Genomic DNA, 15,543 nt, shown 5'->3' on the forward strand with positions numbered 1-15,543 from the left:
ACCGCTAACATTTAACGGCAGAAGACGTGGCACTCCCAGCCTCGAGTGATTATAATCCGCTGCGTCCCATAAATCATTTTTCTTGACATGAAGCTCTAGAAAATATGTTGAACAGTTGACAAATGGTTTAAAACCGTTTACAGGTCCTGACAATCTACACAAGAAGGGCTTACGCACAGAAGCAGATGTCTGCACACTAAGTCCTAATGAGTGATACATTTAGACGTTAGGGCCTTTTAATTTTTGGTATTGGCCATCGCACGTTTAGTTAAACTTTGATATTTTAATGATTCTAATGATCAGTTTTACAAACAGGAATGTAATAAAAATAGCCTACAAAACTGATGTTTCATAAAGCTTGAAATGTTTAGTCCCGGGTGAATCTCCTAAGGATGAAAGCCTGTTTCTACCTCAAAGTAAAAAAAAATAAGGTAATTGCGTTTAAGTTTAAAAGAAGAAATAAAGTCACAATTGTCAGATGTAAAAATGAAATTATGAGAAAGTGTCACTAATATGAAAACCAATTGTGAAATTAAGTCATTTTGTGCAATTTTAAACTACAAGATTTACAGTCAAATTGAGCTAGCCTATATAAAGTCACAATTGTGATGTATAAAGCCAAAGCATCTTGTAATTTAATGGCTTCAGATTAACCAAGGCTGTGTTCTTAAAATCGGAATCAATATTTCAGCACTAGCTTTTGTGTGGTATACAGCACCTCAGTAATATGCTCTCTTAAGTTTCCATTAAAAACTAACTCCCAAATGTCCTGTACTTTATCTGATAAATCAAGACACAGCCTAAGAAAATACATGGAAAATCATGTTTTTTTTTTATCTGTAATCCTGCTGTCAACACTGACATTGATGGCTATGCAAGTGGGACACGAATGTGTGTGTGTCCAAAAGGAGTGTACTGTCTCAGACTTGCTGAAACTGTGGGAGGACAGAGGAGTCATGGTTCACTTTAAATCGAAACCTCTCTGACTAAAGCAGATTTCCTCTTTATTTCATAAATCCCATACTTCCCTTACAAAATTACCATTCTATCAGGACATGGAACATTGTGTCTCGTAAGAAATTCAAATGAAAAAGATTTTTTTGTAGATGGCCATGAGGAAAATTACGATTACATGGTGGCCTTTTTCTAAATCCAATTTGCAAGAAAATCCTGCATTCACAGAAACCTTTATTTCTTCACATTGGGCTCTTTCTGAAAGTATTTTTTATCCGAATAATAACTGGTGTGCAGCTGAACAAATGTACTTGCAAACACCACCCACTGTCGCTGCCTTAAAGTTAAAGTGTGTCCTTTTATTTCAATGTTAAAATGTTTTCTTTTTTTCTTTTGCTGGGTCATTATGAAAAAGCACCTATAAAATAAGCCATCTGTGTGTTGATTTCCATGAGAAGCGTCAACAATGTGACTCTGTACTACCAAAACTTTGCTCTGTTTGCTTCAGCATCCCTTCACGGCAATGCTGGCTCAGTGGTGTGAGTTTGGAGACGTTTTGTTTGTCAAACCTTCAGGCATTCAGGAAACCTGTTTGAAACCACGTTGTTATTTTTGCAATTCCTTTTGGTAGCAATAATGCAGTAGAAAATTAATTTCAGCTTCAACTTCTGTAACAATCCAAACGTACAGTACTGTTACAGATGAAGAGAAAACTGAATTCCTCAGCTTTTTCCTCTTCCACTAACTTTTTTTTTTTTTCATAGCATATTCTTAATGCTATTGGTTAATGGTTTATAGAGAAAATAATAACTAAAATATGTAATGAAAAAAACAAACATATATCATGTAGTCCTATTGATTTCAGGTGAGGTGTTAAATGCTGGATGTTCTCAGTGAAACATAAGCAGGGCTCTTTGGCATTTGGTGGAACAGTTATGGATGAACTGATTTCCAGACTGTGATACAATAAATGCGAAAGAAGAAAACTCTCATGATCACTGATTGCGCACACAGAGTAATGCAAAACCCTGGCAGAAGAACTGCTCATTTGTCATAGTGCTTTACTGCCATCAAACTGAAGAGAACTACTAGATCTTGTCTGAGGCAGTCTGAAAAGAGTTTCCAGAGCATATCAACAGGTTATTCCATGGACACAGTAGATTTATTCAGCCAAACCACATGACAGTCTGTCTCTGTCTCTACACCAGGTGTAAAGAAAAAAAAAAGTAATTTATCAATGTAATACAATCATACAATACAACCGCACTTTGATTTTCAACATCCTTAGATTCAAGTGTTTTAAAATATATATAGTGGGGTCTGGGATTCTAATCTAATTTAAACCTGTGACAATAAACACACAAAACAAATATGATTTTAAAATATATTAGATATTTAGTATTATATTTTTAAATATGAAATATTTAGGATTCTGCACTATTTCTTGAGCACTAATCAACTAATTACATTTGTGTCATTGATCATGACTCTTTGTACAGATGGCCAGGTGTTCTTGCTTCTAGTGAAGCTCAAGATGCTCTTTGGATCATCTCAACATGATCATCATGTTTGACACAAACTTGTGGAGTTCATGCAGCTCGACTGACGCTGTCATTTAAGCAAAAGAGAGACATACCAAATACTGAGACATTCCAAAATGAATGTTAATTTTTAAATCTATCTTTCACTCAAATTGTTATTCTGATAACATAACTCTCTTAAAAAAGAAAGTTTCCTAAAGGGGGTTTTGACATAGAAGAACCTTTTTGGGCTCCACAAAGAACCTTTTAGTGAACAGTTCTTAAAATAACCATTTAAAAATATATATATATTAGTAATCTAAAGAAACATTTTCCACTATAAAGAACCTTTTGTGCAATGGAAAAATTCCATGGATGTTAAAGGTTCTTCATGTAACCATCAATGCCCATAAAGAACCTTTATTTTTATAAGTGAATTTGCTAGGGAAAAAATTTGACATTGATAAGCATTTTCACTAATGGTCTACTACTTTTGGACCCCACTGTATTTGACAGTAATGTTGACTAGAATCACATATATAAATCAAAGTTTATTACCGCCTGCGTTTCTGCACAATGTCGATGGGTCTGTTGACGGCACATGGGGATCCATACAAATTCCAGTTCCGTGGCTTTAATGCCCGGTCAGCTGAGAAAGAGAATCCACAGTTTGCCGGTACGCTCATCTTGCCGGCACACTCATCCAGTGATGTCTCTCACGTAATTCCTTTACACAAATCACACAAATATGCTTTCTTTTCACTCTTTTTTTTTAGGTAAACATTGTTCGTGGATCAAAATGACTCCTCATTGCCTCTGGTTAATAATTACACCACAACTGAAAATCTGGAGGAAAACAAGAAAGAGCAAAGCATGATATCCACTGTCCTCTTCTAACAGTCCATCAGCTCTCACCTCCTCTGTGACACCTCTGCGAGTGAACGGGGATGTGAGATGAAGTGACAAGCCTTTTCAAAACCCATGCTTCACTCTGCAACTTAAAGAGATGCTCTGGCATTTACACATGGATCTTCAGCTCGATCAGATCCAGTCTATTTTCTCATGGAGACACCTCTAAGATGATCCTTTAAAAGAAGGTATCTCAGGCTTCTGTCCTATTCTGCTTCTGTGTGGTAGCTGGACTCATGTAGGAGAGTCTGTGCCATATTTTAGCTAGACTCTTTGCCCACTGCTGTCCCACGGCTGGAGCTCGCTTTACTCTGAGATCACGCTAAAGAAAGAGGGTGGGACCAAAGAAAGCATAGTTCCTGCCTCCTTGAGACGTTAACTCTTTCTTGCTCTGTCTGCAGCTGGTTAAAGGTGCTGCTGAGTAATATAAAAGTAGTAATAAAAACAAAAAAGAAACAAAAAAATACAGAAGTTAAAATAAAAATAATAAAAATAAAAATTCAATACATTTTCATTGCAAAGACAGTTTTCTATTTGGGAATTATACTGGGAAACTTGCCTACATTAGTTTCAGACGCAGCAGCAAAACGTTCACATCTTAACACTGGTGCTCATGCACTAAGGTAATAAAAACAATCCAGAAAGATAGATCATCCACAGCTGTTAAAAGTCCTCTTCTCTGACAGCGTGTTTACTGGCGTGAGGGCGGGACAACCTGTCACTCACATGACATCACAGCAACAGCAAACCACAGTGAACCAATCAATTTCTGATGGACAAAATCAAGTCCCGACCAACATTTTTTCATGATTGAGGAGCTGTTTCACTCAGATATACGTCACAATAGGGAAGAAAAGACTATCGCAACTTCCATTTCATGTTGACTTTAATCTGGCCTGAATATTAGGTTGAATCTTGCATCCAGACACAAATGTGAATCAAAAACTTTAAAGGCAAGAAAAAAGTCAAAGAGAGGATCTGAGCCTAATACAATAGAAAAACTGCTACTGCTGCCAATAATTGAAAGAGACATGCATATAACTTCCTGAGCTGAAATTTACTCTCTTAAATCTAGATTAGGCAATTTCAGAGAGGCTAGTAGTAGCAAGTTAGCTTTGAAAGCATAAGATCCCAGCCACCCTTCCTTTAGACTAGAGCGTCTCCAAAGCCACGCGTGATTCTGCAAAGCGTCACAGCGTTAAATTACCTAATGTCTCAAAGCACAGAACATTACAATAATAATGAACGTAAACAACTTAAAGAGCTCTACTTGTACCACCTGACTGCTGCAGATTAATTTCGGCATTGATCGACATAGAAATGCATAAATCAAAGTCTGAGGACGTAAACAGCTCCGGGTAGAACATCACGGACTGCCATCTCGTAATTACGGTTGCGTTGGTTTACGGTTCATTTGTGGCGCTTGCTGACTGTATATACCTCTGCAGAGCCTTACAGAACGCGCTGATAATGCACGGAGGTATGGAAATACATTTGACAGGCAGGTAGGACATCGTATCATTGCATTCAGTCTGAATGTGATTATTGGGCGAACATTTTTGGTTCCTGTGACTTTCACAGAAAACATATGTACATGGTTTAATATTTAGACCACCTCTATTATGATATCAGGACGTGAAGAAAGTTTCAACCAGTATAAGAAAAAGTGTTCATAAAACATATTGCCTACCCTACCTTTAAATCTTCATATTCACTCTTGATGGATTAGTTTAGTTGAGATCTAAAGAGACTTCAAGGGACATCTAATTACTTGAGACCAGCATGTGAGTACTGAAATGTTGTTACTATTGCTACCTCAAACAAAGTGGTTTAACTGGTTTCTCTGTTGTAAAACACTTCTTTGCAGTGACCGCGAAATAAACAAGTGGTATAGAAATCACGTCCATGGTCTCTCACGGCCCTTTTTCTTTTTCCACAAATGATAACACTCACAGAATCACCTCAGAAAGGTAGATTCAAACAGCATGCAATTATTTAGAGTAGGAGCTATAATACGTTTTTATAACCTATAACTGTCTAGTAATCCTGAAGACCTTGATAAGCATGTTGAACTGTGTTTGTTCAGGGTTGGAGCTGATCTCTGCAGGAAAGTGGACTTCAAGAGACAGAGTTGAGAACCACTGATTTAGAGCATCTTTTACTTTCTAAACATATTTATTATTTAACATGCTAATTGTAGTTTCTCTCTCTAATTATTTAAATATCATGTGCAAACAAATTATATTGTCTGATAAAACAATGAATCCACTCAAACCACTTAACACTGCTAGGATGTATTTGTTTCTCTATGCTAATGATTTGGACAGCATGAGGGCTGATAAAGATCTCTGGCTAAAACAAATGGCCTTGTTTGGACTATCTACATGTTTAAGGGACTTAAACATGAGAACAGTTTGCTAGGATGTCATAATCATGATTCAAAAAATGATGATGGGAAGATTTAATATTCAAGCAAACTGGAGCATGCATGTTTTAGCACTCAAATATTGAAAATAACAGAAGGCCGTAGATCATCCACTGACCTGTTAATCTGGGCTATTTTGTTAAAAAGAGCAGATGGCCGGTTTTGTGTTGATTTAAGATAAAGTTTTAGAAAATACAGTTTTTGACTGTTCGGAATCTGCTTTTAAAAATACGATATCCAAGGAGAAAACTCAATACTATCAAGTTTAATAAACCCAACAAAGAGATTCATGACATTGATGCTTTGGCTCTTTAAATTAAATGTTAAATAACTCAACAAAACTGAATGATCAGGTGCTGTGCGTTGATAACATCAGTATCAGGATTTTCTAAGAATTAATGAAATATTTTTCCACAACGCAATGAATTACCAATTACTGTGACGGATTAATGAATTACTGTACGAGGAATGAAAGTCTCGAGGTCAAGATGATATGTCTAAAGGAAAGTATTATTCTTGGCTCTGCAGCGTAGTAAAAAATTCTCCGGTGCACACCTCATTGCTCTTTTTTTTTTTTTTTATTACTCAGGGTTATAATGTGAGTGTTCAGACTAAGTCAGAGTCCTGGAAACCTATCAGCTCCAGATAGCAAACAGACCTCAGTATTTATACCTGGCAAATGTCTTTGAAGTGCTGGTACAGGTGCAGAATCTTTTTCCAGTCTTTATCTCCTAATCTATGCACAGGAAAAATACATGCATTACCTTTCAATTTTTGTTTTGTTTTAAATACTAACTTTTAAAAGATTTAATTATTTCAAATAAATGCTGTTCTTTTGAACTTTCTAATCACCAAAGAATCCTGAAAAACACATGATTTCCACAAAAATATAAGCAGCACAACTATTTTCAACATTGATAATAATAATAATAATAAGAAATGTTTCTTGAGCAGCAAATCAGCATATTAGAATGATTTCTGAAGGATTGTGTGACGCTGAAGACTGGAGTAATGGCTTTGCCACAGGAATAATTACATTAAAAAAAATGGTTATTTTAAATTGTAATCATATTTCACAATATTACTATTTTTTATGTATTTTTGATCAAATAAATGTATTAACTAGTCAGATAAGCTTCGCCCTGCTTTTGCACTGACTATAAACCAAAGCAAAACCAAATTATAATTTCATTAAATTCACCTCTATGTTCTCTGCACACCTGAACTAACCCAATAACTGAGCTCTTATTGCCAGTTTAAAGGGATAGTTCACCCAAAAATGAAAATTCTGTCATAATTTACTCAGCCTCATGTTGTTCCAAAGCTGTATGAGTTTCTTTCTTCTGTTGAACACAAAAGAAGATATTTTGAAGAATGTTGGTAATCAAACTGTTGACAGTAGCCATTGACTTGGTAAAAAAATACTATGGAAATCAATGGCTACCATCAACTGTCTGGTTACCATCATTCTTCAAAATATCTTCTTTAGAGTTCAACAGAAGAGAGAAACTCTGGGACAACATGAGGGTGAATAAATTATGACCGAATTTTCATTTTTGGGTGAACTATCCTTTTAACAGCATTATCCATGGGAAACCAAAATGTTTTTTGCCAGGACTGAGACTCAGAGGATGCATGAATCTCCAGCCAGACGTCACAGCAGGCGTGAAGCATCACTGTGTTGACGTCACAGGCCTGTCACACTGTAATGCTTGGCTAAAAGCTGAAAGCGCCGAGACTCGAGACTAAATTCCTGCGATAACATTGTGCTAAGTATCAGTGAATTCTCCACAAAATGAAATGATAGTGTGATTGTAGCTCTGCTTATAATTCTCCGGTGAGGATGCCTTCTGTATTTCAACTGGGCTTGTGCTAAGAAATGTATAAATTGCAGTGTAGATTTGTTATCAGTACTGAAACTTTAATTTGAACTTTAATTTGACTTTGTAAATGTACAAATGTACCTTCATTCATTCATTATGTGATGCATTTACATTAGACCACTGCATCCCCTGCTGGTGAGACATGAACTACACGTAGCAATCCGGAAGGCCACATTTAGTTTAAACCAGCGGCTCTCAACTGGTTTGGCATGTGACCCCCATGGTCATTAAGCCAGAGGAGTAAAGTTTTAGGAATCTGGCATAATTCCTAAAAATATATATTTAAAAATGTATATATATTGTTAGAATATGATATAAATTGTAAGAAAATGACTAATACTGATGAATAAACAGTAGGGTAAGGCTATAAAATAGCAGTTTTTTGTTAATACAATAAAGTTAGTAAGCTGGTATGAGCCACCACAGGCATTTGAAAATATACAAAATAACACAAAGTGAAAATAAAGTGGCTTTTTGGGGTTATGAAAACAACAGTTTCCATGTAAATAATACACAATACTAACATGACCTGGTAATGAAATAGGGAAACTGCTCATACCTGCATGCAAATCCTTCCCAGCTAACAGACGAAATACGTAATTTATTGGTACTTTTTGGTAATTTCATGACTTACTAATTGACAATATAACTACGGAGTTGCATGCTCATAATTTCTTTTGCGCTTTATTTAATGAAGTGAAATATAGCCTGTGCTGCTGCATTTTTTCATATCAAAAACAAAACAAAACTAGGGAAATAACATCTAAACATCTTAAGCCTTCTATCTGGTTTTAGAGATGTGTTAGACACTTTTCTCTGGTCTGGTAAGTCGGCTAACCAGTAAAACCAGTTGAGCACCAGGCTTGAAGACCAGCTAAGACCATCAAACCAGCTTAGGCTAGATTAAGATAGAACAGATCACCTTTGAATCTAGAGTATAAACTGCATACTGATAGGTCTACGAGCAAAGTATTTCTTCAAATAATCTAATATGTGATTTTTGCAGTAACATAAATTTACCAGTAGATGTCACCAGCCTATAATCTAAGAGCACTGTAACACTAACCGAAAACAGCAAGGTATAAAAAACTGGCCTGACAGCTTCTATTAGATTGCTGGTTTTTAATGGAGAAAGGGCAGACGGGTTGGCAGGGTTTCCGGCATTAGTGAGAAAGGCTGACAGATCAATGAGCGGTGGGAGTCATTGGGGAAAGCAGCCATGCTGAAAATATGGAGCAGAGCAGTGACGCACAGCGACTCCAGTCAAAGCATCAGCGCCTATTGACTATTCTGAGCTCTGAGGTTTTATTTTTGGGACTGCTGGTTACTGACACTGTTGTCCTGTGATTGGTTCACCTTACTTGACTTTCTCTTTCGACATCTGTTCGGAACCCCTCAACAAGTTTCTACTCTAATATGTGATGGGATGTCTAGGTTATTTGCTGAACCAGTAAAATTAAGAAGCTGCAACCGCCACTACTACTAGAAAAAGTCTTACATAAAATGTAATGCAAACTCAATATTATTAGTCATTCTAAATTTTAGCTCAGTTTAGCATTATCAGGCAGTCACATTCTTCGTAGGGGCCGTTCACAAAGAATGTGTTTTGTGCATTCCCTGTAGAAATTAATGTACTTGTGCACTATTCAATGCAGTTTTGTAGTTTAAATAGTGCGAGTATTCCAAAAAGAAAAAGTGCACTTTAAATACCTGGATGATGCACCGAAAAAATTAAGTGTGGAATGTTGGACACTTCATGCACAGCTTTAATTATATAGCAGAGGGGAAGGAAATATCAGATTGAATGACAAAATAATCACATAAAATTCATCCACTACACACAGTGCAAAGTGGATAGTGTGTATAGTGTGTCATTTGGGACAACTATAGTCTTCCACCCCTATGTAAACATGTTTGAACACTGACTCGCACCTCCCGTCTTTCGCTGCGCTCAAGTTAAAGGAAGTTTGATTATTAAAAAAACACGTCGCTATAGCCTTTGATGTTGTTCCATTCTGTCCGGCATCTCGCATTTTGTGAAAGCCTAAAAGCTTTGTAAAAGCCTAAATTCCATCTGTTCATCACATAAAGCAAGCATGTCTCCTCAGAAAAAAATTGGACTAAACTGATCAATTTATATGGATTAGTTTTACAATCTCGTGAATGTTTTGAAGCATTAAAGTGTCAGTTGCGTAGCTGTCAATGGAGGGACAGAAAACTCTCAGATTTCACCACAAAGATCTTCATTTGTGTTCTGAAGATGAACTAAAGTCTTACGGGTTTGGAACGACATGAGGGTGAGTAATTAATGACAGAATTTTCATTTCTGTGTGAACTCTCCCTTTATATCCCTAAATATCTTTTCACACTTAGTCACAATCTGATTTTGCTTTCATACAAAAGCTCAGTAAACAAAGTTCATATTTAGTACCTTACTCAATTTTCTGTTTTTGCTCCGCCAACACAAACAGCTCCAAATGAAACCACAGCAGAGCATCTCTCGTCAAGAAGCACTCAGTCATCGCACTCAGGCCTAAGTGTTTTGGATGAATCGGTTGAAATAATGATTCAATGACTTCAATGATTTAAAGACAGCCACCTGCCTCCGAACTACTGGCATAACAAAGTAACTGACGTAATCTGCACAAAGAGTGGAACTACAAACTACAGCCAATCATATTTGAGGACCTGAAGTAATTGTTGTACAAGTAAAGTTAAATAATTGAATTATTGTAGTGTTTTCAACGACCGTTTTGTTTAACAAAAGCAAAATGAGATTCTTTCTATATAGTATAGCCCACCACTTGCTATCACCAGATGGATGTGTCTAGCTCTGAGTTGATGGTCTGCACTACATGTAGTACAAAACTAAGAAATGATCAGGTAAATGCTCTGTTTTGATCTTGATGCTCTACAACACTGCTTGCCCTGCTTTAAATGGTTATTGTGGTGAGACACATCTAGGAAACAAATCGCAGCTTTGTCTGAGTCACATGGAGAGTAAGAGTGTTGTCTCTGAGTGAAAAGCCTCTTGTGAACAGTGAAACGTTGTGATATGCTGTGCGGAGTTGTGTCAGGTCCTTTAGATAGCCATAGATTGAAGAGTGGCAGTGTTTCAAAGAGGCTCAAATGAATCTGCTTTAGATAAATACAGCTCAGACTTACCAATAAAATCACTGCAAATATATAGCGGCTGTGATCACTGGTGTCTTGATCGTAATCTTTATCTAGGGATGGACAATATCTCAAATCGACATTAAACGTGACTTTTTAATGTTATAGCTAAAAGTGTGATTAGTAAAATAGGCTGATAAATTATAGCCAAATGATCATGATCACACGACGATATTTTAAAATTTAATTTCAGTGTCACATGATCCTTCAGAAATTATTATAATATACAGATTTGGTGCTCAAAAACATGTTGAAAACAGCTGTGCTGCTTAATATTTTGGCGGTAAAAATGTGATAATTTTTTTTTACTGACGGTAACTTTCTTTAGTTTGTTTGAAGAGCGCTTAATCAATATAGATTGATATCTACCACTGGCCAACATATCTGTTATCCGCTTCAAAACATCAAAAGTTGCTGGTAACGCTCAAAATTTCCAAATTGGTGCATCCCTAACTGATTTCAAATGATCACATTAAGTTCAGTTCAGTATCAATACCTCTGTCATAGTATTCTCCAAAGAACAGAAAATGTCTCAACATTCATCAAAATGCATGTGCGTTTGAATTTGATTATTTGAAACAACACAAAGGCCACATATAGAGTACAAGAGCATAATTCATCATTTACATTAGATAATGCCAGGCATGCTGGATAGCACAGAGGTTACTGTGTGCGTAAGGTTGCGATGTGTCTGCCCATCGTGACTCTGCCCGGCTGCCACAGGCGAACATCAACAGACAGTGGCTGAGCCATCGATTCTCTACCTCTACTGGCCTCAGGCTGTCCAGGCCACAGATATAGCAGCAACACAACACATCACATAACAGCCAGCGCTGCTCTCTGCCTGCTTTAACACTGTCATACTATAACAGCGCTTGCAGAAAAACAGGGAAATCTAAGTAACTCCAGAGCAGCGCTCTCCACTAGACAGTGCACTCGTCATTTCAGAGTTGATGTTAGCGGTGTCAGAAATCCAGTGGAGATGGGAGCACTGGTTTGCTTCAAGACTTTCTTACACAAGAAAAACCTGTCAGGGCTGCAGCACTGGAAAAACACCATATTCACACAAAGAGCAAATCTCATTCTGCAGTTATTTCAAAATGTTATCAACACAGCAAAAAATGATAGTTACATCATGTGACAACATGTGCACTTTAGCAGAGTTCAACCAAGGTCATTATATAATCAATGGCATTTTTAAATTGAAGCTTAAAAGTGAGATTGGCATATGACCGACTCAACTGAAGGTGAAGACACCATCATCGTTGCTGCTGTTGCTTATACATACCCAATGCATGAGTGCCGTCGCGTTGAGTAGTTCATCTGCATTGTCTTCCTGGGAAAACGAGGATCTTTGTTCATTGTGAGAGTGGATTATGTTAGCTTTTGAGTACTAAAGTTACGACTTGGGACGTGTTTCCAATTTTAGACAGCAAGAGCGTGACAACTAAAAGCAACACCTCCGATGATTTCTTATCTCGATCTCATGTCCGCTATGTGCCCAGGGTCTCCATCCGCTGAGAAACATAATGCTGCGACAATCTTGAAGCCATGTACTGAACAAAAACTCGGCGGAGCGAAAGTGTTTCAGTTGTTTCCCTGAATGTAACACAGATGCCAGTTCAGCTGGGCGCTCAAACTTGACATGAACTTAAATAGGCCACTATATCGCCTGCATAAAGGCCTACCATAGCCTCTACAGTCCCGGGTGAAAGTCTTTAGGAAATCGCAACACTCCTAGTTTCGACCTGCTTGATTCCACAAAGTCCTTAAAGGTGAGGAATAAGGGGGGGAAAATAGCCCAGCAAAAAAATTATGTTCCTAAACATCAAAAGGTATTTGCTGATATTTCATCAGTTGCATAAAAGTCTGAAAATCTGTGGCTCATAATCCCATCAGATGCTCCATAGAGTGTGCCGTCCCATCCAGCCTTCTGGTGCCATTCTCTGAATCCAAAGCCCTGAAACTAAACTCTGGCCTGAAACAACCAGCCTTTGATAGAGAGAGAGAGAGAGAGAGAGAGAGAGAGAGAGAGAGAGAGAGAGAGAGAGAGAGAGAGAGAGAGAGAGAGAGAGAGAGAGAGAGAGAGAGAGAGAGAGAGAGAGAGAGACAGAGAGAGCGAGAGAGAGAGGGACAGAGGGACAGAGAGAGAGAGAGAAACTCTGCAGCACTGTTGCATGTGTATATAAGGTATTTTTCAGGGGTCGGTTTGTGATAGATGGGGTGTCCTGAGCCTCAACATCTGCAACTTGCTGCTTTACCATCTTCAAGTGCGCTAAAAGTAATAACCTGAGTCCTACACATCACTGGCCTGTTTCCAAATGCAACACTAACTGAACATTGCCTGCAGCGAAATAATGACACTGTCACTAAATCCAATACATTGAGGGAGGTGGTATGTACACACAGCGGCTCAACATTCTGAACTCAACTTTTTGTACTTTGCAAATAATGTTTTTTTCTTCTTCTAGCATTTCAATTTAAAAATGTCTTATATTCTTTCTTATTTTTGTTGTGTTCAGAATTATGACAGGAAAAATATTTCTAGTATAAATTGAGTAGAATATAAAAAGTTGAAGTGTAATCTTTACATTTACTAACTTGCATGGTCTGTATTAATAGAACAAGATTATTACAAAATGACAACTATGTCAAGTAAGGAGTGAGATAAGGAAAAGATACTCAGCTTTACCCTCTAGTGGGCAGTGGACACAAAATATTTCACCCCTGCAAAAGAGCCTTCTTCAATCTTAGTGCGGTTGACATTTTACTGTAACTTTACTCTTTTTTTCCTCTTATATTTTGTCCATAAACCCAAATTATTATTATTTTTTATTATTATTCTTTCTAACTTATCTATCTATCTATCTATCTATCTATCTATCTATCTATCTATCTATTTATCTATCTTCTGACTATATATATCTTCTGACTATATCTATCTATCATCTGACTATATCTATCTATCTTTTGACTATATCTATCTATCTGACTATATCTATCATCTGACTATATCATCTATCTATCTACAGTGAGGAAAATAAGTATTTGAACACCCTGCTATTTTGCAAGTTCTCCCACTTGGAAATCATGGAGGGGTCTGAAATTGTCATCGTAGGTGCATGTCCACTGTGAGAGACATAATCTAAAAAAAAAAAAAAAAAATCCAGAAATCACAATATATGATTTTTTAACTATTTATTTGTATGATACAGCTGCAAATAAGTATTTGAACACCTGTCTATCAGCTAGAATTCTGACCCTCAAAGACCTGTTAGTCTGCCTTTAAAATGACCTCCACTCCATTTATTATCCTAAATTAGATGCACCTGTTTGAGGTCGTTAGCTGCATAAAGACACCTGTCCACCCCATACAATCAGTAAGAATCCAACTACTAACATGGCCAAGACCAAAGAGCTGTCCAAAGACACTAGAGACAAAATTGTACACCTCCACAAGGCTGGAAAGGGCTACGAGGAAATTGCCAAGCAGCTTGGTGAAAAAAGGTCCACTGTTGGAGCAATCATTAGAAAATGGAAGAAGCTAAACATGACTGTCAATCTCCCTCGGACTGGGGCTCCATGCAAGATCTCACCTCGTGGGGTCTCAATGATCCTAAGAAAGGTGAGAAATCAGCCCAGAACTACACGGGAGGAGCTGGTCAATGACCTGAAAAGAGCTGGGACCACCGTTTCAAAGGTTACTGTTGGTAATACACTAAGACGTCATGGTTTGAAATCATGCATGGCACGGAAGGTTCCCCTGCTTAAACCAGCACATGTCAAGGCCCGTCTTAAGTTTGCCAATGACCATTTGGATGATCCAGAGGAGTCATGGGAGAAAGTCATGTGGTCAGATGAGACCAAAATAGAACTTTTTGGTCATAATTCCACTAAACGTGTTTGGAGGAAGAAGAATGATGAGTACCATCCCAAGAACACCATCCCTACTGTGAAGCATTTAGGGTGGTAGCATCATGCTTTGGGGGAGGGTTTTCTGCACATGGGACAGGGCGACTGCACTGTATTAAGGAGAGGATGACCGGGGCCATGTATTGCGAGATTTTGGGGAACAACCTCCTTCCCTCAGTTAGAGCATTGAAGATGGGTCGAGGCTGGGTCTTCCAACATGACAATGACCCGAAGCACACAGCCAGGATAACCAAGGAGTGGCTCTGTAAGAAGCATATCAAGGTTCTGGCGTGGCCTAGCCAGTCTCCAGACCTAAACCCAATAGAGAATCTTTGGAGGGAGCTCAAACTCCGTGTTTCTCAGCGACAGCCCAGAAACCTGACTGATCTAGAGAAGATCTGTGTGGAGGAGTGGGCCAAAATCCCTCCTGCAGTGTGTGCAAACCTGGTGAAAAACTACAGGAAACGTTTGACCTGTGTAATTGCAAACAAAGGCTACTGTACCAAATATTAACATTGATTTTCTCAGGTGTTCAAATACTTATTTGCAGCTGTATCATACAAATAAATAGTTAAAAAATCATACATTGTGATTTCTGGATTTTTTTTTTTAGATTATGTCTCTCACAGTGGACATGCACTTACGATGACAATTTCAGACCCCTCCATGATTTCTAAGTGGGAGAACTTGCAAAATAGCAGGGTGTTCAAATACTTATTTTCCTCACTGTATCTATCTAACTATCTATCTATCTATCTTCTGACTA

General features: G+C 37.7%; 1 protein-coding gene across 2 annotated transcripts in view; it reads right to left on the minus strand.

Annotated features, from left to right (window-relative positions):
* The window catches only part of pde4ca (phosphodiesterase 4C, cAMP-specific a), a 38,791-nt gene that overhangs the window by 19,107 nt on the left and 4,141 nt on the right, over positions 1-15,543 (minus strand). Inside the window, exon 1 of one of the 2 annotated variants that reach the window (XM_084410889.1) lies at positions 12,154-12,833. The exons of the other annotated variant lie outside the window; for it this stretch is intronic. Within the exon in view, the coding sequence (XP_084267015.1) occupies positions 12,154-12,227 (74 nt within the window). The 5' untranslated portion in view covers positions 12,228-12,833. Of the gene's footprint in view, positions 1-12,153; positions 12,834-15,543 lie in introns of those variants that run through there. 2 annotated transcript variants of the gene reach the window in all.

This window comes from Rutilus rutilus (genome assembly GCF_951802725.1).
Source record: "Rutilus rutilus genome assembly, chromosome: 6".
Taxonomy (NCBI): Eukaryota; Metazoa; Chordata; class Actinopteri; order Cypriniformes; family Leuciscidae; genus Rutilus; species Rutilus rutilus.